The 23243-nt window shown below is 41.1% G+C and overlaps 2 protein-coding genes across 5 annotated transcripts in view; both read right to left on the reverse strand.

Annotated features, from left to right (window-relative positions):
- The window catches only part of sdccag8 (SHH signaling and ciliogenesis regulator sdccag8), a 44724-nt gene extending 40693 nt beyond the window's left edge, over nucleotides 1-4031 (reverse strand). Inside the window, exons 1-10 of one of the 3 annotated variants that reach the window (XM_061040077.1) lie at nucleotides 3724-4009; nucleotides 2824-2985; nucleotides 2509-2594; nucleotides 2195-2305; nucleotides 1958-2083; nucleotides 1489-1566; nucleotides 1024-1088; nucleotides 695-895; nucleotides 408-546; nucleotides 110-262 (exon numbers count right to left, since the gene is read on the reverse strand). In XM_061040077.1, the coding sequence (XP_060896060.1) occupies nucleotides 110-262; nucleotides 408-546; nucleotides 695-895; nucleotides 1024-1088; nucleotides 1489-1566; nucleotides 1958-2083; nucleotides 2195-2305; nucleotides 2509-2594; nucleotides 2824-2985; nucleotides 3724-3790 (1188 nt within the window). In that variant the 5' untranslated portion in view covers nucleotides 3791-4009. Of the gene's footprint in view, nucleotides 1-109; nucleotides 263-407; nucleotides 547-694; nucleotides 896-1023; nucleotides 1089-1488; nucleotides 1567-1957; nucleotides 2084-2194; nucleotides 2306-2508; nucleotides 2595-2823; nucleotides 2986-3723 lie in introns of all 3 variants that reach the window. The other 2 variants (XM_061040079.1, XM_061040078.1) reach the window with 2 other exon arrangements.
- A 6023-nt stretch (nucleotides 4032-10054) lies between these two features.
- Nucleotides 10055-23243, reverse strand: tnfaip3 (tumor necrosis factor, alpha-induced protein 3). 2 transcript variants are annotated; one of them, XM_061040082.1, is made up of 10 exons: nucleotides 22940-23243; nucleotides 22627-22807; nucleotides 21016-21422; nucleotides 17083-17273; nucleotides 15721-15862; nucleotides 15021-15191; nucleotides 14722-14902; nucleotides 13555-14552; nucleotides 13167-13369; nucleotides 10055-12995 (listed from the first exon to the last, which is right to left on the reverse strand). In XM_061040082.1, the coding sequence occupies exons 2-10, from the start codon at nucleotides 22653-22655 to the stop codon at nucleotides 12714-12716; spliced, it is 2604 nt and encodes an 867-aa protein (XP_060896065.1). In that variant the 5' UTR covers nucleotides 22656-22807; nucleotides 22940-23243; the 3' UTR covers nucleotides 10055-12713. The 2 variants fall into 2 exon arrangements, with proteins under 2 accessions (XP_060896065.1, XP_060896066.1); XM_061040083.1 differs by lacking the exon at nucleotides 22627-22807 and having other exon boundaries at nucleotides 22940-23242.

Here is a 23243-nt window from a genome sequence, read left to right on the forward strand (position 1 = left end):
CAATGCTGTATCTAAATACATGCACAAAAGTTCTCTACACATAAAGAAAGGGATTAAATCAAACTGTATCATTATGATGTATCATCATCATATGTATAATATCATTTACTGTATGTGCCAGCTCCTCTTTCTGTTTGCGAGCCTCAGCTCGACCCTCCTCTCTGGCCTCAGCCAGTCTCTTCTGCAAAGCCTGTGCTTCTTCTTCTCGTTGTTCCCTCTGGCGAGCGAGCTCCCTTGAAATTTGCTGATACTGCACCTCCACCTGCATGCATACAGACAGATAAAAAAGGGTTTGCAGGAGGTAACAGGTCACAGTATGAAGTGGAAACAAAATGTAGAAGTGGAAATAATGTAAATATATTATTTTAAGCAAATAGAAGAATGGTGTGTACAACGGCTTCTCTTACCCTAGCTTTGTACAGATTTGCTTCTTCCGCCATCTCCACAGCCTGTTTGACCTGGAGACAGGCTGACCACTCCCTCTGTTGCGCCTCCTGCTGACTAGCTCGCACGGTCCGCAGAGCCACCAGTAATTCATCACGCTCCCTAAGAGTTTGACAAACAAGAGAGTGCACGACAAGTGTAAAAATCACATCACACAAGAAGGTAATTATTTTTATATCACCAGGAACACTGTGGCTAACTTGGTTTTAAAAGTGAAAGTATTTGGGTACAAGTTAATATTATCACTGACTTTGTGAGCCTGTCAATAGCCTGGAAATGCAGATTTGTGTGAGTCCCAGCCAACACAGCCTCATGCTGTGCACAATTCAGACACAGTCCTTCAACATGTGGGGCCCTGTCAGATCTCTGTTTATCTGCAGCCTGTTTCTCCCTGTGTCTCAGACGAACCCTGACCTCTTCACACTCCTTCTGACTGATCGACAGATCCTTCCTGAGGATGGAAGCAAAAGATGAAAATGAAAAAAAAACAGAGAAAATGGGTCAGGGAGGGAAAGAAGCATTGCTCTTCTCATGCTGACGCATAAAATTGAGTTTAAAAAAGATGGGAGTGACACTGACCTGAGGGAGATGACTTGAGCCTCTAAGCTCTCAATCTGGGCCTGGTAGATCACTTTCAATTGTTCCTGGTGAACAAATACATTTAACAACAGGGTAAGAACTTTAGAAAAACAGTGAATCAGTACATTTTTCCATAAAAATATGTTGGAGACATTCATGTATATATTGCTTTTGGTTTGGTGTTTTTTTTGCATCTTGAAATATCAGTATTTCACTGGAAGTAAAGTGCAGCTAATTGCATAGTACATTATGATCCAAATGGTATTCCTTTAACAACCGAAAAACAAAAACTATTTCATATTTTCTACAGAGAATCAGTCCAGCTTTTCTTGTCTAGAAACACACAACACAAAAAAATGATATTGAAGAAATGTGATGGCTGCTTTGAACCATGAGGACTGGAGATGGAGGAGGAGAAGGGGGCAGTAACAAGAGTAGAGGAGAGAACAAATCCATCATCCTTACCAGTTCGTTTTTCAATGTGGTGTGTTCTGCTTTCTGCAGCACACGGTGGCCTGTATTGGCTGCCAAACTCTCGTTCATCTAAAGAACACATCAGGACAGATTCTGAGCCACTTTTCCCAAGAAGATCATTCATTTAAACAATGTAAGTTTTAGGTCAGTCTGTAGAGCAGGTGCCCCTTTTTCAGGGGCTCTAGCTCGACCAATGTTTCGACTCCCAGTCTTGGCCCTATGATGCATTTCTGCTCCACTCTCTCCTTCCCACATTCCCTGTCTCTCGGCAGTTGTCCTATCAATTCATTATACATGAATAATGCTCTGTGTCCTAATGTATGATGTTAAATGTCGCTTTGGATAAAAGCATCTGCTAAGTGAATTGTAGAATTTTAGAATTGTTAAAATGTATATACATTACAAACAGTACCACAACCAATACAACTTAAAACATCTGATATTCACACACAGACATTACCGTGGCGTTTCCAATGGTATAGTCTTTCAGAGAATCATCCACAGCTTTGGATTTGAGTTCTGAATGCAACTTCTCATTCTCCACCACCACCACTCTGATCCGCTGTTTCAGACCCTGCAGCTCCTCCTAAAGTTAGATGAGGAAATATTTAAAATCTATCCAAATCAGCCCCACATAAATAAATAAAAATCAATACACACAAAGAACACACAGACACACATTCATTTGCTTACATACCTGGCAGAATTTGACCTCAGCTTCCAGGTGCTGGATGTACTCTGACTGGTTGTGAATTGGGACCAAATCCTGAAAGGCAGGTAAACTGCATCTTCCTTCCTGCTGTGTCCTCTAACAGAAGAAAGTAGAGTGATAATTAAAAATGTGGCAAAAAGCAGCAGAATGAGAGGCAAATGAATGATATCATAAAAAATTGACTGGATGATTTATGACGTTTAACTATGGAAATGTAAAGTAGCTTTAAAAATGATTCTGTAATATGCTTTCCTTAGGTCTAATTTATATTTAGCCAAATATTGGCTTGCATGCTCTACCTTGGATGGAGAATGTTTCTTTGAAGGTGAGAGAGAAGAAGGAATATCTTTGCACTGCTTCAGTAAGATGCTCTTCAGCTGATTAACTAAAAATTGCAAATGACACACACACACACACACACACACACACACACACACACACACACACACACACACACACACACACACACACACACACACACACACACACACACACACACACACACACACAGCATGAGCATTTTACATGACAAGATAATGAGTAAGGAAATCCTCAGGTACTGCAATACATAATCTTTTTCAGGCAGAAGTCAAACAGCTTTTTTGCTAAGTCACCTGCTTCACTCTGTGTCTTTTGGCTCCATGCAACCGTTTCGTCTTCGGACATGGCGGTGAAGATTTTGCCATCACTGCCTCTGGGTCCTTCCACCTCTGCTCCATCGGGTGATAGCGGATCTAAAGTACTGCTTAGCTGCTGTATGCTCTGGTTGGCTCGCTCTGAAGGAAATACAGATAGACACCAGTGTCCAACAGTATATATTATTGCTGCGGCCCATGACGGATAAAGACGCAGGATGTTGATTTTTGCTAAATTAAACAATTAAAAGATTGGACAGCCAACTTTTCCAAAAACAATAAATTAATAAAACGGAATTAGTGGAGACCATAGACCGTAAATATTAATTAAATATATTTTATATTATATTTCATTCTCTAATATTATTGCTAATATTATTAATGCAGAAGTTATCAAATACATAATTAACATCAAATCGATATCAGCTTTGTGCAGGCAAAAACACAAAAACACAAGCACAGGTGTGGTTGACATTAAAACAGTTTAAAAAAAAACTAAACGTGTGATGTGATGTCACTTCTGAAGTCATGCAGTTGGCTTCAAGTGCAGGAAAATTGTTGTGGCTTTTGCTTTGGAAATACGTCAGGGATTATGAGTTGTGTTAGCAATCTGAAATTTGAGTTTGACACCAAAGAATGACTTATTCTGAAAAAGTAGCCTATCAGGATTTATTTGCAGGACAGGCTGACTGAGCAACAGGTGGAAGTGACATGTCCTGCCCTTTCCTCTTGGTATCAGATTTAAAGACACAGCTCAATGGTTAAAACTCAAGTACTTTGAAAACATCAAAGTTGAACCTCGCATTTATATTACACGTTTATCCATTGTGTGCTTGACTCTCTAGTTAGCAAATTTAGCAGTATAGAACATCAACGTACGTCTCAGCTCCTTATGATAAGCCCCCAGCTGCTCCTCTTCCTCCTCGTCTGAGTCAAGAGGTTTCATTGACGTATAGGTCACGTTAAATCCCGCTTTATTATAAACTAACTATGCTAAGCTATGTTCAACAGCCACAAAACAACCATGACAACTCGCACGTCGACGCGGTGGTTGGTCGTCAACAGTAACACGTCGTTTACGCGACGTTACGTTTACTCGACGTCACTGCATTTCCCGGAGGGCGGTGTTCTTTTTTTTACAGCCCGAATTTAAACTATAGCCTCTATGACCGCCCGTCTTGGTCTTCAGTCGGTGTGTAACGCGATTATCAAACGAGGCAACCATCTGCCAGCGGTCCCCACTTCCGTTAACCAGCGAGATGCTGGGAGTTGTAGTCATCTTCAGTTTCACGTCAGCCACTTAATGGTGAATACGTGCAATTATATAGTCTAATTTACAGAGGAGAACGGGTAGAAGTAATTAAAAGCAGTCAAATAAATAAGCAGGAAGAAGTAAACAACAATAAACAGCAATTTAAAAAAAAAGAAATGAGAAAGAAAAAAAGAAAAACTAGAAAAAGGGATAAAAAAGGAGATAAAGCAAAAATGATATAAAAGAAATAAGAAGCATTAGAAGAGATACATATAAAAGAATAAGAATAAAGTTCGATTATTTTATTTTTTAAATCATGAAATGGCAACAAGACAACTGCATCTCATACATTGAATTAAAAACAGTAAAATAAAGCTAATGCAGATTTCTTCTAATATCAAATTCAAAATTCTGTCCTTGCACTTATCAATGAAAAATGAAAAATAAGTTGAAGTTTTATTTGTCTCAAGTAGAAGATGTATAGCTGTGCTCATTGAAAACTAAAGGTAAAATTTGTGGAATTCTATGAAATATTATCCAAACGCAATTTTCTGTCATTCATTAGGGTTTGGGGAAAACATCTGGGGATGATTTTAGATGAGAAAACGTATTATATGTTTTATATATATATATATATATATATATATATATTAATATATATATATATTTTTTTTTTTTTTTTTTTTTGATATATATATTGTTTTAATATATTTTTTTGTGTGTTATACTTGTCATACTTCCCATTTACAAGTAACAAAATTAAGGTAACTAATTTTAAATGTATGTATCGACTCTAACACTAATAAGAATAAAAATATATTAATATTCACCAAACTGTCAAAGATTTAAGAAGGAACATTTATGCATCAACTCTCTCTCTCTCTCTCTCTCTCTCTCTCTCTCTCTCTCTCTCTCTCTGTCTCTGTCAATTCAGGTTTTTGTACGTGAATTAAAACACTGGCTGAATTATAAATGAAAGAGTGGCATGTTTACCCAACATAAAAATAAATATCAACCAGCATTGACCCCTCAGTTTGTTCTCACCAATCTTCTTATCTGAGGCGGGGCAAAGAAAATGCAAGTTCAAGTTAAGCTTACGAAACATCCCAGTCCATCATAAAATGTTATCTACTTATGTGGTTGTTGAAGCAACTGACAACATTTTTTTATGGGCCTGATCTTATACTTAGCTTGAGTTATACCACCAATACTCTATAACAAGAACAATTACTGCATTTAAAGAAAATGTACTTGAGTATTTGCATCAAAATGTACTGGGAGTTTTTGAGTCTCATTTAGTTCATTTTGATTTGACAAGATAGACATTACTGACTTTAATGAGGAAGTTATTGCTTCAGCAGAAAATAGATTGTAGCACATATAAAAATAAAAATGCAATATATCTGGTTGCTAAAACAGAGAAACAGCTTGATGACCACAAACAAAGATATGTCAGAGTCCTGTATGGGTTTACAGATCACTTGATGTCCTAGCTGTTTCGCACCAGTGTGCCGTGATCTGCTTGGCCAGGACTTTCATTTCTCTTATCCTATTTTAGCAGGTCAGTGAGTCATCCTTGAACAGCACTCCGCCATGCATGCACAGAATTTCACACAATGATCTGATTGCTAACAACTAGATGACTGCTTGTGGTATTACTCAGAATAAGTTTGTCGTTCCTAAATAGGACATGTTTTGTGAAACTGCAGACAGAGTCCTAGTCAGGCACAGTTTATAATTTGTAAATGAAGAATTTAATACACACTAGGAAGTAATTGTAAATATATAAGGGCACTTAAGATGTAAATTAGTGACTGAGAATATGATTGAAGACAGTGGTCATCAGTTAAAACATAGTTTGATTTCAAAATATTGTGGAGTTCATCATTATGTAAGGGATGACGTAAAGGGGTGTGACGGCCTCAAGGTTGGCCTCTTCCTGTTTGTCTCCCTTTGCTGGTTTTGGTTCTCCTTATTGCAGGTAGATGTGGGTGGAGTCAGGAAGGACTCTAATGCAGCACACCTGAGCTGGCTGGTTTGGGAGTCTACAAAGCAGACCTGCTCAATCTACTCAGCCTCTTCTCTCCTGCATACTGCTGTTAACATTTGTTTGTGCTTTGGTTGTAGTTTGATACTCATTCACAGACACACACACACACACACACACACACACACACACACACACACACACACACACACACACACACACACACACACACACACACACACACACACACACACACACACACACACACACACACACACACACACACACACACACACACACACACACACACTCTCTCATCACTGCATACACACTGACCTCCTCACAGGGGTAACACTGTTTAATTTAATAATTTAATTAAACTCCTTTGAATAATGTTGCCGACTATGTGTGGTCTCCCTCTTTTGTCACTGCTATGTTGAGCCAGGTTGTGACAGGGGCCATCATTATTAAATTAGATGAGTTGATCATTTCTATACTGTAGTGTGTAACGAGAAACAGAGTTCATGTATAAACAAGAAAATACTCGATATAAAGTAGATTTAGTTTGAGATTTTTCCTCTTAAACAGGTTCACTACAAGTACACACTGTGCAACAGTTCCAGTCAAAAATGACAAAGACTCTTGGGGAGTTTTTTGAATGACAGAGTTATTCAGTGTTTTCTGTTCAGAGGAAGAGTGTATCTCAGATCTATGTTGGCAGCTGCTTACAAAAGGGTCAGACAAAAGGTAACCATGGATACACCCTCTTCCTATTTCACAACAACAGATTACTTCCTGCTGAATGAGCCACGGCTGTACTTTTCATTTTTGCGACACAAGTTTTTCAACAGAAGAGGTGGTGAGTCAGACTCTGGTGGGTTCATTCATAAACCTACACTGTGCTGAGATCTAGGTTTGACATTTTCATTGAATGTTTATTTTTAACTGCTTCTCATGTGTCTGTCCAAGAGCAAAAATAACCCTTCACATTTATGTCTAATTGATCTAAAAAAGAAGTAACAATTGTCTGTCTGTTTATTATCAAAGTCTCTATGAAAAAAAGCAATACAGAAACTAGTGAATAGTATTGTTTTTCTAATTTAACTCTAATTATAATGCAGCTTTGTAAGGTCAAAATAATAATTCTTCACAGTGAAAAAGGAAGACAATCTGTTGCATCTGTTGGTGTAATGATGGAAATAATGTTTACACAAAGCTGTATGATGATTCAGCTGGAAATTTGAACATTTTTTGGGGGAAAAATTGTCTATTTTTTCTCTTTCTTCTTGCATTGACATCTAAAATCCTCAAAAGCATCGCCTTCTCCAATTTAGTGACTTCAGTTCTTTTTTTTCTGATTGATTAATTTAGTGATTATTTGACTTGATTTCTTGGGAAGAGTGAAAACAAGCTGCAAACAAAACACTGATACATGTTCAGCTTTTAAATGTGTGAGAAATGTGTAAGAATCAAAATGGTGAGCTTAAAGACACTGAAATGCTACAGAGAGTTGAACTGCAGATTGAAGGGGTTATTCTCTTCGTGTTCCTCACTGCAATGGAAATCTTTTATAAACAAATTTTAATTATATTTTAACTTTCAGGACCTTGTATTTTAGAGCTGCCTCGTTTCATCTTAGTATTTTTGAGTTTATATTGGACTCAGGATTCATATTGTGAGTTGGGTTATTTTTCATGATATTATGAAAACAGAAAATCGAATGGAAAGCTACTTTATGTTCCTGAAGTTTTGTTCCAGATTCAGAACTACAAGCCTTCATATACACAATGCACAGAAAGTTGTTGTGGAGTCAAAAGAGTTTAATTTTGCCTTTTAACTTCTCTTTTCTAACAACTCTAAAAAATGTGTAAAATATTGACCTTAGTCCTGGCTCAAAATCCGATTTTATGTTAAGGTCATTTAAATGTTATTTAAAGTTTAAGTATTAGGTTAGGGCCTCCTTTCTTTTTGGCCCCCCCGACATCATCAAACAGGTCTCCAACAGCTTAGGTCACTTATACAGCCACATTAGGCCCCATGCCAGGAACCTTGGCTTTATCTTCGACTCAGGCTTTACATTTGATCGGCAGGTAAATTCAGTTGTCAAATCCAGTTTCTTTCAGCTCCGTACAATTTCCAAGCTAAAACCTATCCTCTCATTCAGTGACTTACAGACAGTAACCCATGCGCTCATTTCATCCCGGCTTGACTACTGCAATTCTTTATATACCGGGATAAGCCAGTCGTCCCTGTCCCGTCTGCAGCTGGTCCAAAATGCTGCAGCAAGGCTGCTGACTGGAACCAAGAAGAGGGAGCATATCAGTCCTGTCCTAGTGTCCCTTCATTGGCTCCCAATAAGATTCAGAATCGATTTTAAGATTGTGTTGTTTGTTTTTAAAGCCCTGAATGGCCTGGCCCCCCTTTACATTACCGACCTCCTCAGGCCGTACACCTCATCTAGGCGCCTGAGATCATCAGACATGAGGCCTTCTGGCTGTTCCCCGCTCACGGCTCAAGCTAAAGGGAGATAGGGCCTTTTCAGTAAAAGCCCCTAAACTGTGGAACGGCCTCCCTCATTCCATCAGGTCTGCACCCTCTGTTGACTCTTTTAAGTCCCGTCTCAAGACACACTTTTATATCTTAGCATTTGAGTCCCCTGTTCCTGAATAGACCATTTCTTTCAGGTTCCTTTGTTGCTTTCTTTATATATTATTTATTTTTATTTGTATATATGTATACATATATATATTTCTCTTTTGTTGACGTTGTGATCTGAAGTTGTTTTTTCTTTTTTAATGTAATGTACAGCACTTTGGTCAGCTGTAGCTGTTTTTAAATGTGCTTTATAAATAAATTTGACTTGACTTGACTTGACTTTCTGTATTATTGATTATTGTTTATGAGCATACTTGTCTTGTGATAATATATTCCTAGCATGTGATTCTGATAATAAGCAGCGTAATCCTTTTCTTTATCTTCTTCTAAGAGACAATACAAAACAGCTTCATTAAGAACAACAAATCTTTAAGAAGCAAATGTAGCTGTTCTTTATTACCTGATTGTCATGGAAGTTTTAACCTGTTCACTCTAAATCTTATTCAAAGTTAAATTAAGTTATTTTTGAATGTTCTGTTTTAAGACGAAACATTAGTTAGATTTTTCCTTAGATGATCTTGCAATGTTTCCGTATTGTGATTTTTTTTTCTGACAGTATGATGCCAAAACGCTTTTTTAAAGGCTTCACATGAGAAGGTATCAGCGCTGTTATCAAGCGCAGCATCGCCTGTCTGCAAAGGAGCAGTTATACAAGGGGCTGTTTGCATGCAGGGGTATTTCCAGGAAACCACATCAGCCTAACAATCTGACTGTGGTAGAAGGTGTAGGTTGATGAGAAAGCCCACGCACTCCACTGCAGTCCCACATTTGTTAAATGTCACCTCTGCCCTGTATAGAATTATGACCAATCTCCCCTCTGTCACTGCCATAGATCCCCTCACTCTAAACTCTCCCCTCCTACTGATCATCCACCCCTCAAGCCTGTAAGGAACTGAAAAATGACAGAAACCACCAAAGAAAAAACCTCAGCATATGAAGTTTTTGTGTTAATGTGTAAAAAAAAAAAAAAAAAAAACGTAGGCGGAGAAAAGAAAAGAGAAAACAAGCTAACCTACTTAAAGATGATAAAATGGTGCACTGTCGCATATAAAGCAGGCCTCAGTGATCCGTTTATCTGATGACTTTTGCAGCACCCACTGTATTTCCTACATAGGAGATGGATTTGAAGTGCACTGACCGGTTTAACAGCAGAAACACTATTAGGCAACACATGGCAGCACAGTCAGAGATGCTGTAATAAGAGTGCAATGTTGAAATCTCAAAGAGCACACACAAGCATACAGTAAATGCAAATACACACGCATACACAAGCACAGAAGTAGGATAACTAGAGAGCAAGAACCACAGGAGACTGATTTCAGATTTCTTAATAAAAATAATTCATTTCAGGACGACATATAAATAATTATTGAATCACACAATACAGATATCTTGATATGAATAAATACTTAACAAATAAAACCAGGCTTTTTTCATACAATACCCTAATGTTGAAAGATCACACAAAGAAACTTCCACACAGTTTGCATGTTTTGTTACACCTTCTGATCTCAAACAGACGGTTTATCCTACTGTTGGAATGTCCCTAAGCGAGTCAGAGTACCATTCCTAAATGCCTCAGCAGCTTAGACAAGTCATGTGCAACTTATGTGATCTCTCCCCAGTCAAACTCAGTCAACGCCCCGAAACCTTAAGAGGTCATGATGAGCCGACCACTTATTAGCCTTTAATTGATTAAGGTTTGTCTAGAGGTGATTAAAGCACACAGAGATCTACTTACAGGCCGTCAACACGCAGGCCGGCCTGACAGCTTTAGATACAGTTGAATGAAAAGGCAGACCAAGAGCCTGTTTGTCTATGCTTCTCCAACTAGAGCCACAGATGGACATCTGCTTACACATGTAGGGGGAGTTCTTCAGCAGAAGTAAAGGGGATAACCCTTTCCGTTGATATCACATTCAAGTTTGTTTGATTAAAGTTTCAGGCTTGGGGTTATCTCGGCAGATAAATATATTTTTATATTTGAATAACACAGGTTCCCCCGAAGAGAAAGTGCTCATTTGGAAATGTTCAGCATGAGACAACTTGTAGTCTGAGGTGACACTGACTACAAGTTGTCTCATGGAAGATGTCTACCTGCGGCAGTCTAGTTAGTTCAGAATGGTCCAGGCTGGCCATTTTTAAGGAGGTAACAACAACTGTCTGGCGATAGATGGCACATGTAATTTTTGGCAAAAACAAAACCAAATATATCAAAATACATTAAAAAATCTCAAAATATATAGAAAAAAACAGGAATGTCAGTTTTGCGTATTCCAGATGCACGCTTGCGTGCATTGTGTGTGTGTATGTGTGTGTGTATGTGTGTGTGTGTGTTGCAGATGAGGCATCGGGTTGGAAGGTCCTGTGATATGGACCAAGATCCATATTCACATAAGCATTTTACAGGTGGGGGCACTGATCCATGATCAGGCCCCTCTGGTCCATAAAATTTCAATCACTACTTAAAGGCAAAACTTATCGAGGATCAGCCCCAATAGTGTGCTGTTGTAGCAGCAGCACAAAACACATTCAGATAAACAAGATTAGCCAAAGCAGGCAATGGGATTGCTCTTAGAAGTTTTCAAAATTGTCGCCTTGGCACATCCAGTTGGGTGGGGCAGAGAGGAATGCACTTCTCTACAGGTTTGTTTACATACACATCACCTCAGACTGGGGTGGGGTGTGTACAATCTTACAGAGCTGTGTTTGCATGTGCATGTGCATGTGTGTGCATATGTGTGCATGTGGTGGTAAAGTGGATACTCATCCAGACTTCTTGCTTCAACATGGTCTCAGTTCGCTATAGAGTTGGCAATCCCGGACAAAACTGGAGCTTCTACATTTGTGTGAGTATGTATAGGTTTGTGTATCTATGCATTTCTAGGTGCTTAAGTGGTCAGTAAACGGGAAAGCAATGTCCAAGGCAACAGATCTGTTTTGGAGGAGAAGAGGGGGATAAAAGGAAGGAAAGAGAATAGAAAGAGAATGAGTCCTGTCTCCACTGTGTTCTCTGCCTTCTGTCCGCTGAGACCGCCAGCATGTTGGCTACAATGGAGAGGCTTGTATTTCTGTACATGTAGCACCAAAACTAGCAGGGGCCTGCCCTGTCTGTCTCGCACTTTCGAGATACATGGTCTCCCTTTCCATATCTAGCAATTCACCAGATCATCTTCATATAAAAGGTAGATAAAAATAGTAAGGTTAATTTGGCTCAAAATATTAACACTGCCATTGACTGAATAATGGAAGAAATGAATACTTGTTTATTATACAATATTGATTGTAACAGCCTTTTTGGCAAGACTTGGTTTATTTTTGGAGGAGGACAAGTAAGATTAAAAAAATCACTGTCTTTGCTTTGGCCCAGTTTAGCTCACTTGTACTTCCATAGATTGGTTTCTGGGCCTGTCTAACTCCTACATCCCTCACTCTACAGAGCACTGCTAGACAGACAGGCAGACAGGTACACAGATGGGTTAAGACGGACAAACAGACGGGGCAAAAATCCTTGGCTGTGGTCTAGAAAGCAATGTCAGATGCTTCTTATGTCAACATACAATCATTATGTCCGGCACGATTCAATACGTACCTCTAAATACATATTGTACACAAGCGTTAAGTCAGTTGCTCTGACATGTAGCCAATCCTCTCACTGTATAAGTGCACTGGGCACAGCAGATGATAATAATTGCACAAAGAGGTATTCTGGAGGCCATGTCTACTGTGAACACACACACACACCCACCCCCCACCCACCCCACCCCCCATGTACATACACTCTCTCTTCACATTCTACATGGGGGGTTTGATTTTCAGGCCATAAGGTTGCTAGTTAGTCACTAGCTAGTTAGTTAGTTGGTTAGTTAGTATCAGAGGTGCATTGACTGGCATTTGGCGCCCACAGCAGGGCAGCAGCTCTAGCGTGCTAGCGATGTGTCATCATCGTTGTTGCGTGCGTGGGTGCGTATGTGGTCAGCCGCGATAAATCTGTTTGAAGTGGTCACACTCGTTGCAGTAGCCCTGTTTTTCTTGGTTGGCGTAATGGTCACAGCCCTGCGTCCGGCATCGCTGCTTGGACTTTTCCTTTGGCGCCTGCGCCCGCCTGCCCGCCTCTCTACCCTGGCCACGTGTGTGGCACTCTGGGCAGAGGTCTGTGCAACCCGGAGACACATTACTGCAGCCACTGCGCCGGCACTGAGTCTGGGTCTGGGTCTGGGATTGCTGCGAAGATCTGGGTTTGACTGCTCGGTCACGCTTTTAGGGCAGAATAAGAGAAGGGGTTGGAAAAAGAAAGAGGAGAAAGTTTCAGTGAACTGAAAGATAACTGTAGATATCAGGATAGTGTACGATTTGAGAAGAACGGGAGATAACACTAACAACAAATAACAACAAGGAAGAAGGACTTAAGGTGTGGCAGGCACCTACCACGACCAGAGGAGGGGAGTGTGGTGTGCGATTTGCCACCTGGTTTAGCCTTGTACTTTGCTCCTTGACATAGCACTTGTCGCAATAGCCCTCAAGCATCGCCTTTCCAACCGCACCACAGCCAGGTCCACGACACCGGGTGGCGTTCTGGAAGCCCGCCTCCACACCGTGCCGGGTGACTGGAGGAGGCGGAGGGGTCAAGTCTGGAACAATGGGCAATGTGAGATAGAATTTTACATTCACATTTACAAGAAAAATAGAAATCAAATTATAATTCCTACATTTATACATTACATACTTTTACAAAGACTTGTTTGAAAGCCTTGAAAAGATTATTTCACTTTCTAAAAAGACATAGTGACCTTTTCAGTTTAGGGTAAGAACTTACGGTGGTTCGTCTGATAGTCTACGTAGCAAATAGTGCAGAAACCCAACTTCTCTGGCGTCCCAAAGAATTGGCAGCCAGATCTTTTACAAGGCCGGGCCAGAGGGGTTTGCCAGGCTGAGGTGTGACCCGGAGTTAGGGTGAGACATGGCCGCTCGGCATCCCTGGCCTGGGTCCAAGCTGACGATGAGGCCTCAGTTCTGGGGTTGTTCTGCTGTGGCTCTCCCCTGTCTGGAGCCTGCTGTCTCTGCATGCAGGGTGGACATAGGCCATTAAATACCCTGAATGCCTCCTGTCTGCACATGTTACAGCGCTCTGTCTCTGTCTCCCGGCCCGGCCACTGTGTCCAGCCGGAGCCCTGGCCTGGGTGGGGGACTGTAGGGCCCCCAGTGGGGCCTGGTAGTCCTGTTACAGCTGTTCCAGCTCCAGGGGGTCCATGGTTCTGCCTGGAGTTGAAGCAGCGCTCACAGAGTCCGTCATGTTCCACGCTGAGGGTGAAGAGGCAGCCAGGTGTCTTGCACTTCATGGCATGAGTTTCACTGTACAGGCTGAGGCTGGGAGCAGTGGGTGGGGCTGAGCGGGGGCTGGATAATGCTACCCCTCTCCCAGACGAGGAGGATGGGGGGCTGCTGCTTTGCACTCCTCTGGAGCTCACCTCTGTCTCTGATCCCCCTATCACTCCAACCCCACCTTGTACCCCTCCTCCCTTGGTTTGGATCACGCCTTCTATCCTCGCTCCTCCTCCAGTAGTGGCTTGTCGCTTCTCAAAACATTCATGGCAATGAGGCTGCGTGTCCACAGAGACATAAAAGGTGCATCGCGGTGTAGCACAGCGTATCTCGATGAGGGAGAGCTGGGAGACGGAGAAGGGCGGTGGGCGCTGTGGCTGGGCTGCCCATGCCTGCTCCTTGTCCTCCTGCCAGCGCTGATACTCATGGTTGACAAGCTGCAGGTAGTCCTCCATCAGGTTCATGTCCTCGGGGAGGTTTCCCTCATCAAGCCTGGGGACAGACACATAAAATGAGGATCTCCATGTAGCTGCACTTTCTTTTGGTTTTTAAATTATCCCCCTAAACATTTACCTCTTTATTCTTGTGTTGCAACATACCAAGCTAAATGTAATATATAACAATATACAGTTCATTTTGAATAAACAGAGTTTATAGGTACCGTGCAGCATTAATGATCCGTGTGGCATCGTAGCCCAAGCCTATGACAGGGATCTCTATCAGTAGCAAGTAGTCTTTGAGAAGCCTCTCCTTCTGCTGCTGTTCTTTCTCCATCAAGAAGTGAACCTTCAGCTCCTCAAAACCCCCCCGTCCCGGGTTTATAAGTGGTACAGCTCTAATCTCTGTGAAAATCAGAATGAGACGTTACATACAAAAGAAGAATGAGTGTTTATATCAAGGCTATTTCCTCCTAACTTTGTCGTGTCAGCTGCAAAACACTCATCTCTTAGTGATTCCTACCTGGACCACTGTCTTTGATGGTTATGAGGGGTGCAAAGTGCTGGGAGTCGTAGCCAAGCACGATTGGATATTTGTAGCACTCTGTGGGCGGCCAGTGTAGCGGCAGATAAATCCCACCAACATTCAGAGGAGAGATGGAGGAGCCAGATTTCATACTCCTGACCACCTGGTCTGTAAAAAGAACAGTGGTATTAGAGTTACTACTCATTTAAAACAAAATCATTTTTCAAGAACAATGAAGATATGTTTTCACATATACTTTTTATTTAGGGCTAAGCATGTTCACATTATCCTGCAATGAATAAAAGTTCAGGTCGTAGTGGAGGTAATTAATTTAAGTATTTATTTGAATAATACGAGAAAAACGTATGTCAGAACACCAATACAAAGACACCAGATGATTGGGAAGAACCTCAAAGCACTTGAGAAATGTGTGCTCACCTTTTTAAATATATTTTGCTATTTCATAAAGTGTATATTGACACAACGTCACTTAAACTGTGGGTTTCTACATTCATAACAACAATTAGTTATTGAATCAAAACTCAAAAAGACTAGAAACAATTCATCACAACTCACTAACTGCAGATAGTTAAGGTGAGTTGTTGAGATACCTTCACCTTCTCTTTCACTGCAATAGATGTTAAAAAAAAAGTCCAGCCCGTCTTTAACAGACTTTTAGGTGATAAAAAGCGGGTACCTGCGATGACAATGATGGGTCTGCGGAGAATGTTGGAGAGGACGAAGATGTGAATGTCCTCCAAGGAGTCAAACTGGAGGCCGTTGCTACTGGAGACCGGAGACGCCATCTTCACAATCTTTTCCCACTCTTCCTCCCAGTTCTTGAAACACACATTCAAACACACATATTAAAAGTTTGGATATGAGCCGCTGTTAGCCTAGCAGTTAGCGCGCCCCATCTACACAGGCTAAGGTTCACAGGAGTGAGTAGCCCAGGTGGTATCCGAACTGTGGCACATATTCCCCGCATGACATTTCCCCACTATCTCTCTCCCAGCTCTTCAACTCTATCCTTTGTTATATCGCTAAAGAAAGGCAAAAAGCCCTAAAATGAAACATCAAATGTAGTAATTAAAATAAGACAAGGATCTGATTCTGACCATAAATATCTGATTTGATCCTTTCTTCTCCTGTATCACCACAGTGATGTGTCCTTTCTCTGCTTTTATTCACTTTATACACCTAAGACTTTCAGAGTCAGCATGTCATAACATTTGCTGATGACTTTGCGATGGTGTCACTGCTCAACTGATGAGCATGTCCCTATTTCAACTGATTTTTTGCACTGGTGCAAGTCATCCGTTTAGATATCAATGTATCCAGAACTAAGGAAATGGATATCAGAGAGACTCCCACTGCCATCACACAATTATGGACGACAAGTTGGCTTTTTATCCTCAGGTGGCTGCTGTCTGCAGGAAAGTTCATCAAAGAATGTACATTACTTCTGTCGTAAGCTGTGAAATTTAAATGTTGACAGTGTTTTGAAGAACGTTTTTTGGGTTTTATCAAATCTATTCTTACCGTCTCTCTTTTACTGGCTTTTATGGGTCACTTAATCTATAATATATAGACACTGCTCTGCGTTATTAAGTTGTGTCGTTAAATTGCAGGAACTACTCTGAGTGACTTGACTAATTTTTTTCAAACTCAGGACTGTCAAAAAGGCTGGAAGAACCATATCATCCAGTCTTTGAGGAATTCTTGCTGCTCTCATCTTGCTGCCCATACATCCTATCAACAAGCAGGACAAACAGATTACAGAACTTTGTCCTGACTGCCATTAGTCTTTTTCATAGTTCAATGTGATGTTTATTTATGAAATGTATTTACTGTTACTACCCTTTTCATTTAATTTAGTGTGTTTCCTAATGGCCTTTGTATTTTATTTGTATGTCTCTTTAATGTTTGTGTGATGGATTGTGTGGTACTGCTGGCTGTAAGCCAAATTTCCCCTCCGGATATAAAGATACCCTTAATCCTTGAAGAATATAATCTGATACTCTATTTTTTAACTATTCCAACTAGTCTAACTTCATACCATGGTGGTGTATCGTAGTCCGGTCTGGGTGAACTCCTGGGACTGGAGCAGCTCTGCTTGGAAACGAGCCCGAAAGACGCCAGTGTCTGTCTCTTTCAAAACACCATGGAGGGCTTTTCGAAGCACCAGGTCTGTGTCCTGAACGCCCAGCATGTATTGAGAGGCTGCATGGAGCAAACAGTTCCCATCTCCTATAGGCACACACAGAGGGGGGGGGGGGTATCATATTAGCACATAACATAGATGATTTTGCACGAGGAAGCCAAACTTTTTGAATAGTGTAGGACAGCATACACACACGCACACTTGGGCGTGAACACAGCGTGCTCAACGGACAATTTCAGTCTGTGCACACACAAGCATAACAAAAGCATGGGGAATTCCATGCCGCCAGGTCAGTTGTTGCACTATCTGGTGTCTAGACTATAATATGACATTCACATGTGTGAACACAAACTACAGACACAGCTTAGCTTTAACCCAGTGTGCCTGAGATAAATAAACTTTAATTTACATGAAACATATATTTTAACACAAACATATATAACAAAGTTTTTTGTCAAGGGAAATTGCTTCCTCTATATTCTGATCAACAGCAAAAAAATAAAGAGCCTCTCAAAAGGCATTTGTGTGCATTTACAAGACCATGAATTACTTAAATCCTGGAATTTTATTTGGTCTCTAATGGTAGCACAGGGTGTTTTTCTCATTGAGAAACAGAAGAGCCCATGTTTGTCAATGTGTGTAGCAATGAAAAACCCAGTTACCACACTAAACACAGGAATTTCCCTCCGCTTACTTCTTCTGCCTTTTGTGCACTTGTGTGTTCCCCTGCAGTGATCCCTACTCATCATTACTACTCAGCTGGTCCTGGACTTTCCAAAGGGGCGGGGCTTGGACAGGATGGAATGTTATTTCTATAACAACTGCTATCAAGACCGGATCAAGGCTGTGATTAATGAGTGCTAAGATAACGTGTGCTCTCACAGGTATACAAATGTACTGTCTTTCTCCAAGATCTGTCCTTCTCTATTAAGTACTGTTTGTCTGGGCAATAATTCACGCGCACCCGAAGCAGACACACTGCTGTTAATATGACAAAAGCTAAGTTATTGGAATCAAAATTAAGCAAATGTTAGCCTGCAGTATATAAACTGTAAAATGAGTTACAACAGGCGTTAAGTGTCTTTCCATAGGCAATCTTGCATCACTCTGAATTTATTTAAAAAAAAATTAAAAAAACATCAACTGCATAGATCTCAAGTCAAGTGAGAAAAGTATCATCAAAAGAGTTATGTACGCAGTCATAAAAAAAATGGAACAAACAGCCAAACTCATATGCATGATCAGTTCCTCTTGTGCGCTAAAACACACAGACGTTTGACCCTGAATTTAGCTGCCTGATGACTAAAGATGAAAGATGGTCTGCTGGTCCCATCTGTCTAAATATAGACACTTCCTCTGTGGCAAGCTGGGACACTTCCTGAAAAATGCACCAGTGTACGACCACGCTTAATCCTGATCTGGTTGCCATCCAGGTGACAGTTTTCACACAAGTTTGCCATGTTGTGTTTTTGATTCAAGCGTCATTAATAAGCCCACTCTTTGTATTCAAGCTGTCCATTAAGACCATTCCAATATATAAAAAAAGTCCAGGCCAAGACTATTTCTGCCTTTTTCTTTGACGAGAACTGGACGTATTACACAAACACAGCATGCTTTTTTTGAGCAGATAAACAGATGCCACATGACAAAAAGAAACCTGAAATCTGTATTTATAAAGCAAGAACACAGTGTCAGTGTGTGTGTGTGTGTGTGTGTGTGTGTGTGTGTGTGTGTGTGTGTCCTCATTTCTACTAGAGTATGTAGAGTCAGAGTATTGTAGCTGAACAAATCCTGCCTGTTGGGGACACATGACAGACATGGGATACTGTTTGGGAAAAACCCTTGGATGCATCCTAGACATTCAAGACAGAAGAAGCTCTGAATTTCAAAAACAGAGCTCTTCACTTGATGGAAACGTTGCATGAAACATGAGATGGATTTAATAATTGGGAAGCTTTTTTTTGTGTGAAGAAGTTAAGATGGGAAAGTTTCAGTCCGTCAATATATGAAAATTCATTGCACTAATCAGATTTCCATGGCAATTTGACTCATCGCGTCACTACTTCATGACTCCTCGCGGTGGAATTTGTAACATGATGAATGAGGGCAACGGGAACGTGAGTTACTTGGTCAAAGAGAAGTTGACAGTAGGATAAGAGAAGAAGAAAAAAACAGCAGGATAATGTTGGAAAGAGGCGAAAGGAAGTAAAGAGATGAGGTGTTGTAAGAGGTGAAACTGCTTTACAGTCCTATTTCAGTGGTTTGAATGTTCAAACAGGTACATTTAAGTCGCAGACTGATCTTATAACTGTAAGCTTGATTATTATGACCAGCTCTGGATGGATGTTCACTGACGGACCTCTGCTATCTCATGTTCTCGCCCTGTATATACATTGCTCCAGTGACTCAGCAGCAGTCAGTCAGTCCTGTATGTGTGTATGTGTGGGTGTGTGCGTGTGTGTGTGTGCGTGTGTGCGGTCCGTCCTCTGCTCAAAGTCACGTCTGGGTCTTTCAGTGTTAGACACTCCAGCTTTAAAATCTGTCTCATCTCTATGACATCATTGTCACAAACCAGGAAATTCCATCCAGGTTACTAGCAAGAAGTCAGATGTGTTCGGTGTCAGATCAGGGGTCTTTCTAAAGAGGAACTAAGGGTTGACTGTAATGACTGTAACGCCATTAGTTGTTAACAACATATGAAAATCCCAGAAGTTCCACATGCGTCCAGTAAATAGTTAGATTACGGCCATGCTGAGGAAGTTCTCACTGTGAAGTGTTGATCACTTCCTGTGACAGATACAAAAACTGTTTCCAATGTTTACGACAAACTTTTAACGCAGCTTAATTTCCGCTTCCTTCTTCTGTTTTGAAAGGCACAGCTGATGATTCTCTTCTCTTTCTTTACCCTCATCTTAAAAATAGTACTTATGTACACACCAGATGTGTATAGGTTATGACTATTTAAATCCAAAGGGCCCTTAGAGACAATAAAACACAGCTTGATTTCGTCGAATTTAACTGAACTTGGCTCTGACTGACAGAGACCAAGAAAGTGACAAAAAGCTGTGGTTTGAAACTATAGGTAAAGAAACACACGTCAGAAACACACACACACACACACAGTCCCACACAGAAAAAGGAGGACACACCCCATAGGTTATAAATGAAAACCTGTGGAAATACTCCAGTTTAACACATCATTAACAGTAAATAACAGTCCTACATGTGATGGTTGAGAATTTCCCAGTACAGGGCAATGATCAGATGTAATCATGATTAAATGTTTGCATACTACGGGATGTTCCCGTATTACAACATCCACATAACAGAAAACATGACTTAGCAAACACTCAGATCAGCACATTAAAGCCAAAGGGGGCTGCGAAATGAGTGTTTGTGAAAGCAGAACCTGTGTCCCTCCATTGTTGTTCATTTACAGTAATCCTGCCTGTGAGTAATGACATCTCAGATGATTTTACATATCAAGTAGCCTTGAGTCATAAATACACACCTCCTCTTTTATCACAGAAAATGAAATGATGTCGAGCACGTCCTCTGCCTTGAGCAGCAAAGATCGCTACATTTTCTGAGGCCAATCAACAACAGTTTGACATCATTTATGAAACAAATGTGATGAATTGTTCCTGTTTGTATTAACATAAACCTTATGATTAAACAGAATCCATTCAAATCGATCCAGAATATCACAAACTGCTCATTTAACCTACCAACATGTAATGAAACAGCCAAAGACCTCACCAAAATCATCCAAACACTCAACTCTGAAGATTCCACGAAAATCCCAAATATCAACAAACTTTTTCTCACCATTGGTCCGTAACGGCACCATCTTCTTCACTTCTCGACACCAGTTCAGCTTCTTCTCCTGCTCCAGTGAGGCCTGCATGGCACGGTCCAGGATGGCGGCCTGAACCACTTCCCTGAAGGCCTGTGGGAAGTGGTTCATGGCAATCATCTCCAGCGTGTACCTGTGCATCCCCCGCAGGTGGTGCATCAGGCCGCCACTGGCAGCCGGCTTCACCACATCGTTGGGCACACGCTGTCGGATCTTCACCGCCTTCAGCAGGTTGGAGACAAACAGGAATTTAGGGAGGAAGTTCTGACCCTGTGACATGATGGTGGCCTGATGGATGGAAGGAGGGGAGGAGGAGGAGGAACAAGGAGAAGGAAAGGAGGAGGAGGAGGCACCAACCACCAACCGAACAACGTGGTATCTGGATGGAGAGAAGAAACATGGATGTTACTTCAGAGTAAAAAAACAGTATAAAGTCCAGTGGGAAATTTTCAGTGAAGCATCCCCTGCCTTATTAATTTAATTTACGGTTTGTCTGGGAAACCACCTAGCACCCAGGATCATTCTAGTTGGCTAAATGCAATAAAACTACACACAAGCAACCCTTTGTATTTTTGTTTGTTCTTGCAATTCTGCTTTTTTTTCTTGATGGTTTTTGATTTTCCTGGTCCCTCTGAGTTCAAAGTCTACCTATAAAAAAAAACCTGGTGATTTCCAAACTGGAACTGAAGGCCACCTAGGGCTTCATAGTCTGCTGGGAAGGTCACACTGACTGCCCATAGGCCTCCTTGAAACTCCTTAACAAACCAATACAGCAAAGTCTTGGTTTGAAAAAAAAAAGGACGCCAAGGAATTGCTGGAAATGTTCAGACACCAATGAAAGTGCCAATCATTTCATCATGGTGTAGTAAGTAATCCAACCAAGTGTTTAAACTTTCCAACAGCAGTACAACAGTTTTACCTTTTCTTTTTTTTTAAATAAAACCTAAAATCAGTAAGAAAACTATTTTCAGGAAACTTTCAGCAAACAATGCTAAAAATGTTTCTTAACATTGGATGCTGACTTTCACACTTTGTTTAGTAGGCTACTCTACTTTCAAGTCTTTAAGGTTATTGGCAATTTAAGTACAGCACTGTAGTAGGGTCACTGCAACTCATAAGGATTAGAATAAGTATTTCACATTAAATGTGTCAGCACATTCACAGCTCACATGAAGTAGAAAAGTAAATGGTCAGCAAGTGAGGCCTGGAGTTCTGCTGAGTTTTTAACTTCAGACAACATCCTCTTACAAGCTGTTGAAGTTCACAATTACAACACCTAAATACTTCACTACCAGTGGCCTGTCTTGTCTTTACTACCAAAACAGCAGCAGCAGGTGCAACAACAGGCTAGGCCATGCTAAAGGCTACATGAGAAGGATTGGTTAGACAACATACAACGTTGTCAGTGAGCGTGTTGTCAGTCGTCACTGTTTGTGTTGTTTGTGTTGGCACCGCTGGAAGACTTTAATAATGCTGTCAGACTGGGGCTCAAAGGTGGACGCGGCGGTGAAGGCTACACAAAAACACAATAACAGGATACTTTGCTGACGTTAAAGGCTTACGTAATTTCCAATGACAACTACCTTTGCAACAATGTAGTCTTCAATAGCATCTCAAAGCGCGGGTATCGACTTGGTGTGGCGCCGCAAATGCCACATTTAGCCGTAGAAATGTCCTGTTATGCGCTCGAGGGTGACGTCTTTGTAAACAATGGCTGTCAAAGCCACTGTCGTGAGCAGGCTTCAAGCTTCCTCCATGTCCCCCCTAGAAACACGACCATACATTACTCAAGGCCCAAACGTGATTGTACCCAACAAGTCTCAGTCCTCTTTTTTTTGGAAGGAAATACTGTCCACATGCTGGGGGAGGCCAAGGGAAGGAGGACGGGTGTCTTACCTGTGTAATATGTCGGGGTAATAACAAAGCCCTCCCGGATGCTCAGGCTCGTCCTCTCTCAGCCACTTCACTCAGCCTCACCGCTGCGGTGCTCGGCGCCATTCAACCTCCTCTTTCCTTCACTATCAGAGCTAATTTTGAGTCATCGCAGCTTGTGAAGCCTTTCAAAAGAGTACACACGTCCGCAAGCGATAGTTTAGAAGAAAAAAAAAAAAAGAAAAAGCCCGAGTCAAGGGGATTTCCACACGGGGACTTTCCGTCCACCCATTTTCCTCTCTCTCTCTCTCTCTCTCTCTCTCTCTCT

The sequence above is a fragment of the Labrus mixtus genome, chromosome 6, assembly GCF_963584025.1.
Source record: "Labrus mixtus chromosome 6, fLabMix1.1, whole genome shotgun sequence".
Lineage (NCBI taxonomy): Eukaryota > Metazoa > Chordata > Actinopteri > Labriformes > Labridae > Labrus > Labrus mixtus.

Excerpts from the sequence above, each read along its gene's own strand:
- tnfaip3 (XM_061040082.1), bottom strand. The coding sequence starts at position 22,655 with ATGCTATTGAAGACTACATTGTTGCAAAG. Across the intron at positions 21,423-22,626 it reads AAGACTACATTGTTGCAAAG|ATACCACGTTGTTCGGTTGG; the intron begins GTAGTTGTCATT and ends CTCTCCATCCAG. Across the intron at positions 15,863-17,082 it reads GACTACGATACACCACCATG|AACTGGGAGGAAGAGTGGGA; the intron begins GTATGAAGTTAG and ends GTGTGTTTCAAG.